This window comes from Coregonus lavaretus, assembly GCF_964263955.1.
Source record: "Coregonus lavaretus genome assembly, contig: HAP1_SCAFFOLD_3083, whole genome shotgun sequence".
Taxonomy (NCBI): Eukaryota; Metazoa; Chordata; class Actinopteri; order Salmoniformes; family Salmonidae; genus Coregonus; species Coregonus lavaretus.
Genome location: NW_028164295.1, coordinates 34,009 through 52,426, shown reverse-complemented (window position 1 = coordinate 52,426; position 18,418 = coordinate 34,009). Strand labels below are relative to the sequence as shown.

Genomic DNA, 18,418 nt, shown 5'->3' with positions numbered 1-18,418 from the left:
TTGACAATATGATGGTGTTAAAGGTTTTTAGATGGAACTGAAAGAATGTTGGTTGTTCAGGCCAGAGGGGGGATGTTTTATGATGTTATTTGAAATGTGCCGCTTGGAGGGTGACGCCCGAGGGGAGACTGGTGATTGGCCAGAAGAGGGGGTAACCCTTATTTTGGTATTGTCTATATAAGAAGGGTTTTAGACAATAAACCCCAGAGCAGCCATTAGAATTGGGGGACACTGCTCTCCAGACCTCGCGAGTCTGTCACCCCTGCTGAAGCTTGTGATCTGAATAAACCTTATGATCAATGTTCAGTATGAGCAGACTCCTTTTTGTTGACAGCAATAATTGCCACCACTCATCATATACGACAACAGCCACAAAGTCATAAAATCAGATTTTAAACCTAATCTTAAACCTAACCTTAACCACACTGCTAAACCTAATGCCTAACCCTAACCTTAAATTAGACCAAAAAGCACAGGTTTGACTTTGCAGCAGGCTTATCTAAGGCGAAGTCGCTCAGTTCTGTCTCCAGGACAAGACTCATGACAATAAACGTCAACCTGCCACTTTTTCACCAAACGTAGCCCTTTCCTGCAGTCAAATGACCTAGTGGCCCCATGGGTTGAATGTTATTAATATGTATAAAAAAGAATTGGGGGGGACCAACAATTCGGTGATTCTATGTCAAACAGTTTTGTTATATTTCAGTCTTCTGTGACGGTTATAAAGTGTAATATTGGGATGCAAACTCATAATGTTTTACATTTCAACTCCATATCTGACATGGTACAGGTGTCTTCTTTTTTGAAGCCCATAACCATGTGTGTGAGGTGTATACTTTTGTTTCAAAGTAGATTTGTTTAAAACTACCAAGAAACACTCTGTGTGACCCTGATTTAGCCCGCTGCAGTAAAAGGTTAAACAGTGTTTCATATAGAAATACACTATATATACAAAAGTATGTGGACACCCCTTCAAATTAGTGGATTCAGCTATTTCAGCCACACCTGTTGCTGAGAGGTGTATAAAATCGAGCACACAGCCATGCAATCTCCATAGCAAAACATTGGCAGTAGAATGGCCTTACTGAAGGGCTCAGTGACTCAACGTGGCGTCTTCATAGGATGCCACCAGTCCAACAAGTCAGTTCGTCAAATTTCTACCCTGCTAGAGCTGCTGTTCAACTGTAAGTGCTGTTATTGTGAAGTGGAAACGTCTAGGAGCAACAACCACTTAACCGCAAAGTGGTAGGTCACACAAGTTCACAGAACGGGACCGGCAAGTGCCGAAGCGCATAGCGCTAAAAAATGGTCTGCCCTCGGTTGCAACACTCACTACAGAGTTCCAAACTGCCTCTGGAAGCAACGTCAGCATAAGAACTGTTCGCCGAGCAGCCGCACACAAGTCTAAAATCACCATGCACAATGCCAAGCGTCGGCTGGAGTGGTGTAAAGCTCGCCGCCATTGGACTCTGGAGCAGTGGAAACGCGTTCTTTGGAGTGATGAATCTAGGGCTGTTTTTCATGGTTCGGGCTAGGCCCCTTAGTTCCAGTGAAGGGAAATCTTAACACTACAGCATACAATGACATTCTAGACAATTCTATGCTTCCAACTTTGTGGCAACAGTTTGGGGAAGGCCCTTTCCTGTTTCAGCATGACAATGCCCCTGTGCACAAAGCGAGGTCCATACAGAAATGGTTTATCGAGATCGGTGTTGAAGAACTTGACTGGCCTGCACAGAGCCCTGACCTCAAACCCATCGAACACCTTTCGGATTAATTGGAACACCGACTGCGAGCCAGGCCTAATCGCCCAACATCAGTGCCCGACCTCACTAAGGCTCTTGTGGCTGAATGGAAGCAAGTCCCCGCAACAATGTTCCAACATCTAGTGGAAAACCTTCCCAGAAGAGTGGAGGCTGTTATAGCAGCAAAGGTGGGACCAACTCCACATTAATGCCCATGATTTTGGAATGAGATGTTCGATGAGCAGGTGTCCACATACTTTTGGTCATGTTTCACATTGCAATACATGTTCATATAAAGTAAATGTCTTTCACATTGCAACAACGCTCACATTACTTTTGATATGATTCTCTTCTCTTTTGTTACTATACATTTTACTATTACTTAATCCGACTGCTCTTAATTGATGATCACTTAAACGTTTGGTAAACCTATAGATTTAACATGTCAACTGGTTTGTCTACTACAGCTTCTGAGAACTACATAAAGAAAATGTATGTCTGTAAAGTAGAAACACAAAAAGTATGATACTGTATATACTCGAATGTACTACTGTGATGATGACTATTATGATTTCAAATATGATATTGACAAGATCAGAGATGTACAGTATGTATCAAATCAAAGTGTATTGGTCATGTACACAGATTAGCAGATGTTACAGCAGGTGCAGTGAATGGATTGTGTTTCTAGCTCCTACAGTAATACAACATCAATACAATACAGTACCAATACGCAAATAATCTAGAAAGTCCAAAACAAGAAAGAAATCCATCCCCTATACAGTAAACATGTATCCAAAATATAGTTGCTTGGGGGGGTGGGGTCTCTTATGAACTGAGCTATGTACAGGACCACTACAATACATGCATACAATACAATACTGTACAATACAATACACGATTACAATACAGGTGGAAGATGTACGATTGCCATCCCCATGAGCGTACCACCCTCCTTGAGGCATGCAATGATTTCAACCCAGACCGACAGTACCAGTCAAAAGTTTGGACACACCTACTCATTCAAAGGTTTTTCTTTATTTTTACTATTTTCTACATTGTAGAATAATAGTGAAGACATCAACACTATGAAATAACACATATGGAATCATGTGGTAAGAACCTTCAAAATGAGATTCTTCAAAGTAGCCACCCTTTGCCTTGATGACAGCTTTGCACACACTTGGCATTCTCTCAACCAGCTTCATGAGGTAGTCACCTGGAATGCATTTCAATTAACAGGTGTGCCTTGTTAAAAGTTAATTTGTGAAATGTATTTCCTTCTTAATGCGTTTGAGCCAATCTGTTGTGTTGTGACAAGGTGAGGGGGTATACAGAAGATGACGTCCAAGTCCATATTATGGCAAGAACAGCTCAAATAAGCAAAGAGAAACGACAGTCCATCATTACTTTAAGACATGAAGGTCAGTCAATACAGAAAATGTCAAGAACTTTTAAAGTTTCTTCAAGTGCAGTGGCAAAACCATCAAGCGCTATGATGAAACTGGCTCTCATGAGGACTGCCACAGGAATGGAAGACCCAGAGTTACCTCTGCTGCAGAGGATAAGTTCATTAGAGTTAACTGCACCTCAGATTGAAGCCCAAATAAATGCTTCACATAGTTCAAGTAACAGACACATCTCAACATCAATTGTTCAGAGGAGACTGCCTGAATCAGGCCTTCATGGTCGAATTGCTGCAAAGAAACCACTACTAAAGGACACCAATAAGAAGAAGACTTGCTTTGGCCAAGAAACACAAGCAATGGACATTAGACAGGTGGAAATCTGTCCTTTGGTCTGATGAGTCCAAATTTGAGATTTCTAGTTCCGACCGCCGTGTCTTTGTGAGACGCATAGTAGGTGAACGGATGATCTCCGCATGTGTGGTTCCCACCATGAAACATGGAGGAGGGGGTGTGATGGTGTGGGGTGCTTTGGTGGTGACACTGTCTTTGATTTATTTAGAATTCAAGGCACACTTAACCAGCATGGCTACCACAGCATTCAGCAGCAATACGCCATCCCATCTGGTTTGCGGTTAGTGGGAATATCATTTGTTTTTCAACAGGACAATGACCCAAAACACACCTCCAGGCTGTGTAAGGGCTATTTGACCCAGAAGGAGAGTGATGGAGTCTGCATCCGATAACCTGGCCTCCACAATCACCTGACCTCAACCCAATTTGTGGTTTGGGATGAGTTGAACGGCAGAGTGAAGGAAAAGCAGCCAACAAGTGCTCAGCATTAGTGGGAACTCCTTCAAGACTGTTAGAAAAGCATTCCTCATGAAGCTGGTTTAGAGAATGCCAAGAGTGTGCAAAGCTATCATCAAGGCAAAGGGTGGCTACTTTGAAGAATCTCAAATCTCAAATATATTTTGATTTGTTTAACACTTTATTGGTTACTACATGATTCCATATGTGTTATTTCATAGTTTTGATGTCTTCACTATTATTCTACAATGTAGAAAATAGTAAAAAATAAAGAAAAACCCTTGAATGAGTAGGTGTGTCCAAACTTTTGACTGGTACTGTAGGTCAGGCTTGGATTCGGCATGCAAAAAGGGTTTTCCCCAGGTGCATGAACAGTGATTTTGATGAGAACCTATGGCCAAATGCTCCAGACAGTCTTGATGCTAACTAGTGCTGCTAAACATGTGTCTTTCCTTTCTTTCATTTAGTTACATTGTATAAGATGCATTCAATGATCACACCTTTGATCAGATATGGGATAGAAATGACTGAAACGATGTTCAGTCAATTTTAATGGGTAGTGCAAGTGTATTGCCTAATGTGAAAACAGTCATGTACTGTCATTTACAGTACTGTAGCATACTATATTCAAAGGGCAATTTTGAAATATCTATCTTACATATTTTCTCTTATTGGATTAACTGGTTGTTAAAATAACTACATTGAGAAGATATGATGTTGTATTTTTGTGAATAATCCAATATACTCATTAAAATATAACAGTAAACTTATATTTTGGATCAGTGGTTGTGTGGTGAAAGATGTCAACAAACAAAATGAATGCACAATTGAAGGTTTTGAATGTAAGACTGGCTGTGTTACAAGTGTTACCAGTTTGGAGTTTTGTACTGAGTTTAGAAAATTCCCCACATTTGTGAAAACGGTACCAAAGCGATAAAAAAACTGTAGCTATTCATTGCTCTCTCTCTCTCTCTGTGTGTGTGTGCGTGTGCGTGTGTGCGTGCGTGTGTGTGTGTTGATTCAAAATGGCAGGTGTACTGTAGCTAGAGAAATAAGAGCCAGATCAGGAACGTAGTCATTCATTGTGAAACACTGTCATCTGTTGGTCATGGCTTGAATTGTAGCCTACATGATGTTTATAGTCACACTAGTCTGTTTCACCAGTCAGCCCAAAGACCACAACTATTCTCTGCATAAACAATCACCTGGATTTGGTCAAGACATAAGCAACGTGAAGAATAGACCTGTCACATATACCCTACTTGTAGATATCGCTGGGCCCCTCTCTAGCTGGCCCCTGAACAGACGAGTGTGGCCTACTACAGTGAATGAGGTCACTCTGATCTATAGTTTTTGGGGGCCAATTTAAATCCAGATGGATTACCACTGTCTGCACCACTGTCACCGTGGAGGCTGCTGAGGGGAGGACGGCTCATAATAATGGCTGGAATGGAGTCAAGGGAATGGTATCAACCACGTGGAAACCACGTGTTTGATTTGTCTGATGCCATTCCATTGACTCCATTTCAGCCGTTATTATGAGTTGTCCTCCCCTCAGCAGCCTCTACTGGACTGTCACCAAGACAACGTTTCTAGTTGTAAACAAATTCCTTTTTATAAATCCCAAGCTTTAGTAATTTGAGCACACTGAAAGCTTGAGCATGGGTTGTGAGTGTGGGTTACCAAGGCAAAATGGCTGCTGCTGTGAGAGTGAATAAAAATGTATATATTTTATAAAGTAGCTGCTGCCCTCCCTGGCTATGAACTCATTACACCGATGGCCTCCATCGGTCTGAAAGACAGCTCTCCCCATCTCTCTCCCTTGTCCCCCTCAGATGATGACATCACACAGCGTCCCCCCGTTGGTGACAGCAGCAGCAGCAGCAGCTTACAGTCAGCCACACACACACACACACACACACACACACACACACACCACACACACAAAGACACACTGCAGCGGCACACAGAGTGCTGTGACAGCTGTGTTTTTACAAGCCTGCAGAGTAATAATTAACTCGTTATCATCTTTGGCAATTAAGAGCTTAATTGGAAAGAAAGCAGAGAGGTTGTGGAGGGAGGGAGAGAGGGAGGGAGGGAGAGAGGGAGAGGGAGGGAGGGAGAGAGGGAGAGGGAGAGGGAGAGAGAGAGGGAGAGGGAGGGAGGGAGGGAGGGAGGGAGGGAGAGAGGGAGAGGGAGGGAGGGAGAGAGGGAGAGGGAGGGAGGGAGAGAGGGAGAGGGAGAGGGAGAGAGAGAGGGAGAGGGAGGGAGGGAGGGAGGGAGGGAGAGAGGGAGAGGGAGGGAGGCAGTGAGGTACAGTTGGTACAGAAACAACCCTGGGAAATAAACCAAGGGGCGTCTCATGCCACTCATCCTCTGTGGAGATGACCGATGAAATGGTTTGTTCGACTTCCTCTCAACGTGACACACACACACACACGTCCCCCTTCATTAGCATAAATCCTACTCCGGTACCTTCTCCCTCTCCACCTCCTCAGCCCGACTTAATTCCCAAGGAGAGACGTCTCAATACACCTGGGGCCAGAGGAAGGGAAGGGAAAACAGTTGGGCACCAGCTTGACGACATAAATTAAATAAAGCGTAAAGCAGCGGAATCCTTGCTGAATAGATGTGTGTGTATTTAACTGTCAGAACAAAGTGGCAGCAGACCTCTGTCAGGGTGAATGAGTATATTAGTCACTGTGCCTGTTTATAATTGACACCCTGAGATTATCCTGTTTCATGCAACTTTCAGAGGGAGAGGGGTATAAAGGAGGTAGGGAGAGGAGTATAAAGGAGGGAGGGAGAGGGGGAAGGAGCTGCCCGGCGCGGTGGGGAGCCCCTTCCAAAGGGGGAGGAAATAGGAAAGAAAGAGCTTAAAACTAATTTTAAAAAACATCTCAGCGGAATATACATGATCAGGCAACAATGCAATTATTGTATCAATGAACCAGTGGGTTAAGCCCGTAGCACCTCCTTATAAGAAACACAATGTAAGGAAATGTGCCACTCCTACACAGGTAATACACAGGTTGGCCTCTATTAAATAACAGCAATTATGCCACTCCTACAATTGGCTGAATTATTGCCTGAATTATCTCTGTGCTATTCCAAAAGAAGCAATAAACATGGTTTTTATATCTATCTACTCTCATATAGATCATCCAGTGAGGAAATCAATTAGCTGAGCAGATGCTGCGTTTAGGGTTGAAATGTTGCTAATGTATTATTCATTATCAACTCCTACAGGTGGAGGTTTATTGGACGAATCCTTCTCTTATTCATAAAACAGAATCAAAGCCATTTGAGTTTTTCTTCCCAACAGTAGCATAGTATCTCTGCTCTTACTCTTTCCCAGTGTAGTTTACAGTTGCCAGCTAGCATTAACACAGTGATGCTGTTTCACCGGGCGTCACACAGAAAAGGACCCACAAACCACCTCTGACACCAACTGACGAGGCACAGCAAGGGGAAAATGTGATCTCTTCTTCTCATTATGTTCTCTATGACAAGACACAGCGATGGGGAGACAGGGGTATTATACTGTAACTAGGGCAGAGCTGATACCACGGTTTAGGTTGACAAGAGAAGAGGAGATGAGAAGTCTATGGGGGAACTGAACTCTAGGGAGCAGATTAATTAGAGAAGGCATGCAGAGAGAAGCCGTGCACTGCAGAGACAGAGAGAGCAGGTCTGTGATGCCCTGGAAGAGGCCTGCTACACTGACAGCTCTGCCTGGCTCCTGCCTGGCTCCTTGGGATCAGTCCGTCATGATCTCTTGCCTCATTTGAAATGGGATGGGATCACTTAGGGATTCCATGTGTCAAACACTGACTTAAACTACAGAGCTAGGAAGATTGAGAAAGTGAGATATGGATCTCTTTGGGGGACTGAGATGTCAAAGTGTGGTTTGATGTGAGTATTGCACCGTAGGTTGTTCTGAGGCATGCAGAGCTCTGCTGGATGGATTCAGAGCTGGGTTATTCTGAGATATGCAGAGCTCTGATGGATGGATTCAGAGCTGGGTTATTCTGAGATATGCAGAGCTCTGCTGGATGGATTCAGAGCTGGGTTTCAGAGCTGGGTTCAGAGCTGGGTTCAGAGCTGGGTTCAGAGCTGGGTGGTTCTGAGGCATGCAGTGCTCTGCTGGATGGATTCAGAGCTGGGTTCAGAGCTGGGTGGTTCTGAGGCATGCAGTGCTCTGCTGGATGGATTCAGAGCTGGGTTTCAGAGCTGGGTGGTTCTGAGGCATGCAGTGCTCTGCTGGATGGATTCAGAGCTGGGTTCAGAGCTGGGTTCAGAGCTGGGTTCAGAGCTGGGTTCAGAGCTGGGAGGTCAGATGGGTGGTGCAGAAATAAGGCTACTCCCGGATTCATTTCTCAGAGTGTCTTTTCAAGATTTAAAATAATTAATTTTGATAACGCTTTACATTGAATAGCTCTTATGTGTAACAGTAGATATTGTAGTGACAGCATGCTTGCTTTGTATTAACATGGTAATAGAATTAACCTTAACCCTAGCTTCATGTCCACATCCCAGTTCAACCCTAACCCTAACCTCAACCACAACCCTAACCCTAACCTTAACCAGTGGAGTACTGCAGTTTCGTTGGGCCCCACTGCATTTTGGGGATTTTGGGGTGGGTGGGGGAGTTAACTTCCTAAAATTCTAAAAAAAAATCCATGGTGCAAAGAGAAACATTTGCGGTTTTATAATGCTATTCTACACATTTTGCAATGAAGCTGAGAGAATTTTGCATTTTTAAAGATAATTTCCTGCAATTCTACACATTTTGCCATGAGGCTGAGAGAAAATGTGGTATTTTACAACTAAATTTCATTTTTTTTATGCCGTGGCTTATGACGTGTTCATATGCTATCTGGGGAGGGGGTGTGTGGTACGCGGGGCTGCGGGGGGGTGTGGTATGTCGGCCAGTGACCTTAACCCTAGCTTCATGTCCACATCCCGGTTCAACCCTAACCCTCAACCCTAACTCTATCTCAGGGATAGGAAACTGGCCCCCCTTTTGAAGGCCCTCGGATCAATATTATTATATGTTTTTAGGAGCTCAGTCGGGGTTTCAACTTACTGTTGAGAGTTAGAATAGTAGAATACACAAGGTGCAATTTTGAAATTCGGTTGTACATTAGCAGTTTCTCTCTTATTATGTCAGTCACTGATCGTCAGTCAATTAGCCCATGTCAGGTAACATTTTTTAGATTGCTAAATTAGTTTAGCGGTCAGCTATCTACAGTGAGGGAAAAAAGTATTTGATCCCCTGCTGATTTTGTACGTTTGCCCACTGACAAAGAAATGATCAGTCTATAATTTTAATGGTAGGTTTATTTGAAAAGTGAGAGACAGAATAACAACAAAATAATCCAGAAAAACGCATGTCAAAAATTTTATAAATTGATTTGCATTTTAATGAGGGAAATAAGTATTTGACCCCCTCTCAATCAGAAAGATTTCTGGCTCCCATGTGTCTTTTATACAGGTAACGAGCTGAGATTATGAGCACACTCTTAAAGGGAGTGCTCCTAATCTCAGCTTGTTACCTGTATAAAAGACACCTGTCCACAGAAGCAATCAATCAATCAGATTCCAAACTCTCCACCATGGCCAAGACCAAAGAGATCTCCAGGATGTCAGGGACAAGATTGTAGACCTACACAAGGCTGGAATGGGCTACAAGACCATCGCCAAGCAGCTTGGTGAGAAGGTGACAACAGTTGGTGCGATTATTCGCAAATGGAAGAAACACAAAATAACTGTCAATCTCCCTCGGGCTGGGGCTCCAAGCAAGATCTCAACTCGTGGAGTTGCAATGATCATGAGAACGGTGAGGAATCAGCCCAGAACTACACGGGAGGATCTTGTCAATGATCTCAAGGCAGCTGGGACCATAGTCACCAAGAAAACAATTGGTAACACACTACGCCGTGAAGGCCTGAAATCCTGCAGCACCAGCAAGGTACCCCTGCTCAAGAAAGCACATATACAGGCCCGTCTGAAGTTTGCCAATGAACATCTGAATGATTCAGAGGAGAACTGGGTCAAAGTTTTTTTGTCAGATGAGACCAAAATCGAGCTCTTTGGCATCAACTCAACTCGCCGTGTTTGGAGGAGGAGGAATGCTGCCTATGACCCCAAGAACACCATCCCCACCGTCAAACATGGAGGTTTGGGGGTGTTTTTCTGCTAAGGGGACAGGACAACTTCACCGCATCAAAGGGACAATGGACGGGGCCATGTACCGTCAAATCTTGGGTGAGAACCTCCTTCCCTCAGCCAGTGCATTGAAAATGGGTCGTGGATGGGTATTCCAGCATGACAATGACCCAAAACACACGGCCAAGGCAACAAAGGAGTGGCTCAAGAAGAAGCACATTAAGGTCCTGGAGTGGCCTAGCCAGTCTCCAGACCTTAATCCCATAGAAAATCTGTGGAGGGAGCTAAAGGTTCGAGTTGCCAAACGTCAGCCTCGAAACCTTAATGACTTGGAGGCGATCTGCAAAGAGGAGTGGGACAAAATCCCTCCTGAGATGTGTGCAAACCTGGTGGCCAACTACAAGAAACGTCTGACCTCTGTGATTGCGAACAAGGGTTTTGCCACCAAGTACTAAGTCATGTTTTGCAGAGGGGTCAAATACTTATTTCCCTCATTAAAATGCAAATCAATGTATAACATTTTTGATGTATGTTTTTCTGGACTGATCATGTCTTTGTCAGTGGGCAAACGTACAAAATCAGCAGGGGATCAAATACTTTTTTCCCTCACTGTAAACTTGTTATCATGGTCGAATTACTGTCCAGGGGGCCCCATTGATTTTGTTAGTCAGTCTCACTCAGATATCATATTAAAAACTGCAAACATTTCTCTCCGCCCCATGGCAAAATATGCAGAATTGCAGTAAACTTGCTTAAAAACTGTAACATTTTCTCTACACCCCAAGGAAAAATGGATAGTATGGATGTGGGTAAGCAGTTCAGAGTTTTTGTGGCCCCCACCCCCATCAAAGTTGCCCTGCCCTCGCTTCATGTCCACATCCCAGTTCAACCATAACCCTTGCCTCAACCACAACCTTAACCCTAGCTTCATGTCCACATCACAGTTCAACCATAAACCTTGCCTCAATCACAACCCTAGCCTCAACCTCAACCCTAACCCTTAACCACAACCCTAGCCTCAATCAAAACCCTAACCCTCAACCACAACCCTAACCCTTGCCTCGACCACAACCCTAACCCTCAACCACAACCCTAACCCTAGCCTCAATTACAACCCTAACCCTAGCCTCAATCACAACCCTAACCCTAGTGTTTCCATGGGAACATCTTTACTCATAGGGGACCTCTCTGTCGTTGTTTGTGGATATGTTCCTAAATATTGCATTTCAACATCCATACACTAAGCAATTAACCTTTTCTGGACTTTTTTCATCTGTGTGTGTTATGTATTTTGCCCTGTCTATGTGTAGTGTGACGTCTCTTCCTCCTCCTCTTCCTGCTCCTCCTCCTCCCACTCTTCCTCATCCTCCTCCTCCTCCTCAGATGAACATGGGCCACGTTGATCACATTTATCATCAGGCCTCACCACCACTGCCTGTTGCCTCCTCCCACGGCCTCCGCCCAGCGTGTCGTCACGGCAACACCTCTCAGGCCTGGCAGCCTTCCCCTCTCCTTAATGCATGACTGGTAGCCTAAACGCCTCACCTCGGGTCCATGCCACTCTGGATGCCCACAGCCACCTGCCATGTGCCTCCTTGTTCCATTGATGTGTGTGGCATGTGGTGTGGGTATGCTAACAGCCTGGTCTTGTCCTGACACTGGTTGGTACCAGACACGTGTTGTGACCCACCTCACCCTCACTAGATGGTACAGCAGCCCCTCCTAAGGGACCGACCCAGTCCAATGACCTGTCCTGACATGAGATGCTACGTCCTTGGTGTCTAGAGGTGTGTTGAATGAATGCATGTCATTAGAAACACTGTTAGCACTACTGCTGTTTTTAACATATTCACAGTACCTCATAAAGAAGTTTATAACCTAGACAGTTCAGGAGCTGTGGGAGTGCTGAAAGCTTTGGGATTGATGTAGTTGTCAATGTCTGCAGGAATGGAAATGTCTTTCTCTAGACTGTGGGCGAGCATTGCCCTCTTGAGGTGAAACACAGTAATGCATTATCACTATCAGCATTATCCAGGTAATGTTTTGCAATCAAATATGATTGAATGTATTTTGCATCTATGTCAGCATTATCCAGGTAATGTACTGCAATCAAATAAGATTGAATGTATTATGCAGCTGTTATTAGACATAACTTCAGACATAACTGTAGGCTATAATTTAAAAAAGGATTATATATGTTGATAAACTGAAATAACCACATGCAAAGTTCAGCAAACACTTTTATTTTACAAAAATAAGATGTGTTATAGCAAAATAAATATATATGGATAGCAACCCTATACACCTGCCTGTTGTTATTCTGTTCACCCTCCAGTCCACTCCACAGCACGGTCTATATTCAGTCTCTAAACAGTTTATTCAGTCTATTTTCCGTAAAACATTTCGAGTAGAAATTCATTCATGCTGACCGTGCCGATGACAGGTTTGAAGAAAAGTCCAGCAACGACGTTTGCATTGATGGACCGTAGCATGGAGAGCGCGATGAATAGTTTAGTGAACCTTGTAGCGTCTCTTCGGTGAGTGACTTTCACATATTCATTAAGGGCTTGATGCGCTTCGCTCTGCAGTGCCTGAATGTAGCTTTGACACCGGAGCTCTGCAATGTCTAAGGAGAGAATAAAATGGAAGTTATAATCAGAAACAATTATGGTGAACTCAAACGAGTCAATAAGAGTCGCATAGTTAATAATAGCCCATTCATAAACTAATAATAATAATAGGCTACTAATAATAATTATTATTATTATTATTAAAACAATAACAACAATAATAATAATGACAATAATAATGATAATAGTTATAATAATAATAATAATAATGATGATGATGATGATGGTAATGCATATTATAAAAACACTAACAAAAACAACTATAATAATAATAATAATAATAATGATAATAATAATAATAGTGATAATGATAATGATAATGATAATGATAATAATAATAATAATAATAGGCTTGCTAATAATAATAAAACCAGTAAATACACCATAAAGCAATTTGTTTAACAAACCTGGATTGAAGAGAATGGCTCCCTTTAAATATGCGTATTCTTTGGTGCTGATGTCCAGTCCCCAACATTTATTCAAAAACATTTGTATTCCTTGGACATCAGTGAGAGAAACGCCTTGGCTACTGCGCCCGTGCGCGGTCTCCTGTCTTCCTTGTCCGCTGGTTAGAATCTTCTGTAACATACTGGGTTCTGGCGTCTCCATGGTCTCGAAGTCCATCATGTCCTGCGCCATGCCCAAAACGAGCAGCTGGGCCCAGCTGTTGCGCACGAGCTGTAACTGGTCCTCCGCAGGAAGTTCCCGAAAACAAAGTACATTTTTAACGAACTTCAGCGTTTTTAAAAGCACTGCCGACGCTGCTTTACAGGTTGTCTGGGGAGATCGGAGAACCACTTTCTTCTTAGATCCACACGAACAAACCTGCTGTTGAGGGACCGCCACCCTCGCGCGCCCCTGTGAATGCTGATTATATTGGTTGTCGTTTTTCAAAATGCTGTAAAGGATGCTTCTTTGTCCCCTTTCGCCGAGGCACTGGCAGCTGTCAAAGCAAGCCATCCCGTCCGTCTGTTGATAACTGGCAAATACAACCCTGGCGACGTGGAAGGTGAGGTTTTATATTTCCTTCCTCCCCATTGACAACTTGTTTAGACTTTATAAATATTCGACACCTCCCACCCAGTTCTTCACAGGCGCACCACTAGAGGGAGCCAGACAGCCAGTTGACACCAAACCAAACAAGTAGTGCAAAGTGGTCACATACAGAACAATAGACAATTGCTGGATTATGCGAAAGACACCCTGAATTAGATTTTCTAAATAATTAGGATATATAGTGCATTCGGACAGTATTCAGACCCCTTGACTTTTTCAACATTTTGTTACATTACAGCCTTATTCTAAAATTGATTAAATTGTTGTTTTTTTCTTCATCAATCTACACACAATACCCCATAATGACAAAGCGAAATGTTTGCTAATTTATAAAAAATTAAAAACGGAAATATTACATTTACACAAGTATTCAGACCCTTTACTTAGTACTTTGTTGAAGTAAAATGTTGAAGCACCTTTGGCAGCGATTACAGCCTCTAGTCTTCTTGGGTATGACGCTACAAGCTTGGCACACCTGTATTTGGGGAGTTTCTCCCATTCTTCTCTGCAGATCCTCTCAAGCTCTGTCAGATTGGATGAGGAGCGTCGCTGCACAGCTATTTTCAGGTCTCTCCGGAGATGTTCGATTGGGTTCAAGTCTGGGCTCTGGCTTGGCCACTCAAGGACATTCAGAGACTTGTCCCGAAGCCACTCCTGCGTTGTCTTGCTGTGTGCTTAGGGTCGTTGTCCTGTTGGAAGGTGAACCTTCGTCCCAGTCTGAGGTTCTGAATGCTCTGGAGCAGGTTTTCATCAAGGATCTCTCTGTACTTAGCTCCGTTCATCTTTCCCTCAATCCTGACTAGTCTCCCAGTCCCTGCCCCTGAAAAACATCCCCACAGCATGATGCTGCCACCACCATGCTTCACCAGGTTTCCTCCAGATGTGACGCTTGGCATTCAGGCCTAATCTTGGTTTCATCAGAGCAGAGAATCTTGTTTCTCATTGTCTGAGAGTCCTTTAGGTGCCTTTTTGGAAAACTCCAAGCAGGCTGTCATGTGCCTTTTACTGAGGAGTGGCTTCTGTCTGGCCACTCTACCATAAAAGGCCTGATTGGTGGAGTGCTGCAGAGATGGTTGTCCTTCTGGAAGGTTCTCCCATCTCCACAGAGGAACTCTGTAGCTTTGTCAGAGTGACCATCCGGTTCTTGGCCACCTCCCTGACCAAGGCCCTTCTCCCCCGATTGCTCAGGCAGCCAGCTCTAGGAAGAGTCTTGATGGTTCCAAACTTCTTCCATTTAAGAATGATGTTTTTTTTTTTACATACTGGCCCCCCGTGGGAATCGAACCCACAACCCTGGCGTTGCAAACGCCGTGCTCTACCAACTGAGCTACATCCCTGCCGGTCATTCCCTCCCCTACCCTGGGCCAATTGTGCACCGCCCCATGGGTCTCCCAGTCGCAGCCGGCTACAACAGAGCCTGGATTCAAACCAGGATCTCTAGCGGCACAGCTAGCACTGCGATGCAGTGCCTTAGACCACTGCACCACTCAGGAGACTACTTCCCCAGATCTGTGCCTCGACACAATCCTGTCTCAGAGCTCTACAGACAATTCCTTCGACCTCATGGCTTGGTTTTTGCTCTGACATGCACTGTCAACTGTGGGACCATATATAGACAGGTGTGTGCCTTTCCAGATCATGTCCAATCAATTGAATTTACCACAGGGGACTCCAACCAAGTTGTAGAAACATCTCAAAGATGATAAATGGAAACAGGATGCACCTGAGCTCAATTTCGAGTCTCATAGCAAAGGGTCTGAATACTTACATAAGGAATCGTTTTTTATATTTAATACATTTACAAAACATTCTACATTCACCTACCGTCCCCCCCTTTAGAGGGAAGCTATTCCAAACCCACTGAAAGAGAGAAGACCAATACAAATATTTGTCCCCTTCTAGAGGAATTGTTGCCACATGTTAAATGAAATTCTGGGTAATGTGACTATATCCAAGCGGTGCTACATTTCTGTTTGTTAGTTAGGTCACTGCATCAGGTCTTACAAGCTTTCAGACCTCAATTAGCGACCTCAGGCTGCCAAAATGGAAATGCATGTGATCCGCGCCATCGAGACGCACCTTGGCCCTGACTCTGTGGCATCTTCCATATAATAACTAAACAAACTGAAGAATACCTGCGCACCAGAACTCAATACCAGGTTATTATCTCTGAAATCGGAGCTTGTCCTTCTTTCAAATATCAATTCAATTCCAGAGGCAAAGCTTTATGTGCAGCTGTGTACTTTGACATTTCATAGGAGATGTGTTTGTTGCCACTTCTGTAGGCAAGGTTCCTGTCTAGACACTGTCAATGTAAGGCCCTAATTTGGAAAATAAAGATATCTTGTTATCTGCTCTCCTGAGGTATAGGCTGGCCCGCACAGCATGTTCAACATCTAATTTCATTTGTAGCGATAGGGAGAAAGAAGCATTGTAGAAGAATTCAAAAGTCATGCTGTGCGGGCCGGTTTTTAGAAAAGACAATTGAAATGACCAATGTCAATAATTTGAAATGACAAGTGTGTCACAACAACTGTTGTCATGACAACTGTTTGAGTGTGTGTCATTTGGTAACTCTTTCCCTCCTAAAACTGATGCCAAACTTCAGCAGTGTTGCATGTCACCAACCCACCATGACAACTGTCAACATACTTCATCCGCCTCAATGTCACCGTCATTGAATGTCTGAGCCAACAGGAGGTTGTAATCAAAAGCACAAATGAAGAACTATCAATAAAGTCCTGAAGTTCGGGGTCAGTCACATCATTAGGCTTGACAGAACCATATGTGACAGAACAACACAGACGTCTTGAAGGGAACATATTTACATTTTAGTCATTTAGCAGACGCTCTTATCCAGAGCGACTTACAGTTAGTGAGTGCATACATGTTTAATTTTTTTTCAACACTGATGTCTTCCTCTCTTTGAGGAGATTATTCGCTGGCCTGTATGGAAATTATATCAAGGCAAGCTGTTTTTCCTCTGACTCACAAGGACAAGGCTATGGTGTAGCAGCCAATGAACGCCTGTACTTTGGTGGGGTTTACAATATTGTTCACAAAAGAGAGAAACTCTCATAGTTGATTTCCTTGAAAATGAATGTTTTTGTTCCAAGACATAGATCAAGGACAGAGTCAAGTAAACAACCTTCACGAACCTCCTCCTCTCCTCCTCACCTCACCCCACCCCCACCCATGTCTTTTATCCTGCCCAGTGACCTCCTCACACCACACCACCCATGTATTTTATCCTGCCCAGTGACCACCTCACCCCACCCCCACCCATGTCTTTTATCCTGCCCAGTGACCACTTCACCCCACCCCCACCCATGTCTTTTATCCTGCCCAGTGACCTCCTCACACGACACCACCCATGTCTTTTATCCTGCCCAGTGATCTCCTCACACCACACCACCCATGTCTTTTATCCTGCCCAGTGACCTCCTCACCCCACCCCCACCCATGTCTTTTATCCTGCCCAGTGACTTCCTCACACCACACCACCCATGTCTTTTATCCTGCCCAGTGACCTCCTCACCCCACCCCCACCCATTACTTTTATCCTGCCCAGTTTCTGCTCAAGGACAGAATATGTTGCTAACGTGTTGCTCAATATGTTCTCCTGCTTTATGAAATTAGATTTTTTTCATATTATGCCTTTTGAACAGACCTATTCACTAGCCCAGTCCATGTTTTTATACAGTAGCCTACCACGGTCAAGTAATGGCCTCCAAGAGCCAGCTTCCTCTGCTCATTGTCTTTGAAGATTCTGCATTTCTTTCTCAAGTTTTTCGTGATGCATTCGCAAAATGAAATAGTAAATAAATTGTGAGCATATGTTGTACAAGCCACCTGTTGCAGTCGTTTTGTGATGTACATGCATGATGACAGTTTGTGAATCATTGGACATAGGAATTGTCTAGTTGTTGGATTCTCTCCTCTGTCTAGGAGCGTCTTTGCTTTTGAACTCACAAACTGACCATGAAACTAGGCGAAGTGCAACTATACTTTTGTATATCTTTTCTACTCTGGTTTCAGAGTGAAACTCTCAGGACAACAAGGACAAGGGCACTTCCATATTATGATTTGTACTCCTTTAAGGCTAAAGTCTAAAGGCTTTCAGTGAACCAAGGACTCCATCCCAGACTAATTCCCATGCTGTTTGGAAACATTCCTGCTCCTGGACCTTGAGAATAATGCAGATATTCTGAGAAGTAACCCCAAAGACCAACACAAATCCTACATACATACATGTAGTGGTCCTCTGTAGCTCAGCTGGTAGAGCACGGCGCTTGTAATGCCAAGGTAGTGGGTTCGATCCCCGGGACCACCCATACACAAAAAAAAAAATGTATGCACGCATGACTGTAAGTCGCTTTGGATAAAAGTGTCTGCTAAATGGCATATTATGTATGCTACTTGATTTAGATTGAATATGAAAACATACAGTCGACACTAGACATTTCACGCTGGTAGAAATAGTTTTGTTGGAAAAGTAAATGCTCTATTCAATCCATACCAGGTACTGGACATCCTGGTAATTACAATAATCAATTCTTCTTGTGCAGAAAAAGAGCATGTTTGAAAAAGAATGCAGTTG

The 18,418-nt window shown here is 43.7% G+C and overlaps 1 protein-coding gene across 1 annotated transcript; it reads right to left on the bottom strand.

The window, feature by feature from the left end:
- Positions 1-12,516: 12,516 nt before the first annotated feature.
- LOC311117236 (nuclear receptor subfamily 0 group B member 1-like) lies at positions 12,517-13,722 on the bottom strand (the record flags this gene model as incomplete). Its single annotated transcript, XM_084192210.1, has 2 exons — positions 12,517-12,758; positions 13,170-13,722. 2 exons carry the CDS (start codon positions 13,720-13,722, stop codon positions 12,517-12,519), a joined length of 795 nt encoding a protein of 264 aa, XP_084048336.1.
- Between the last annotated feature and the right edge of the window lie 4,696 nt (positions 13,723-18,418).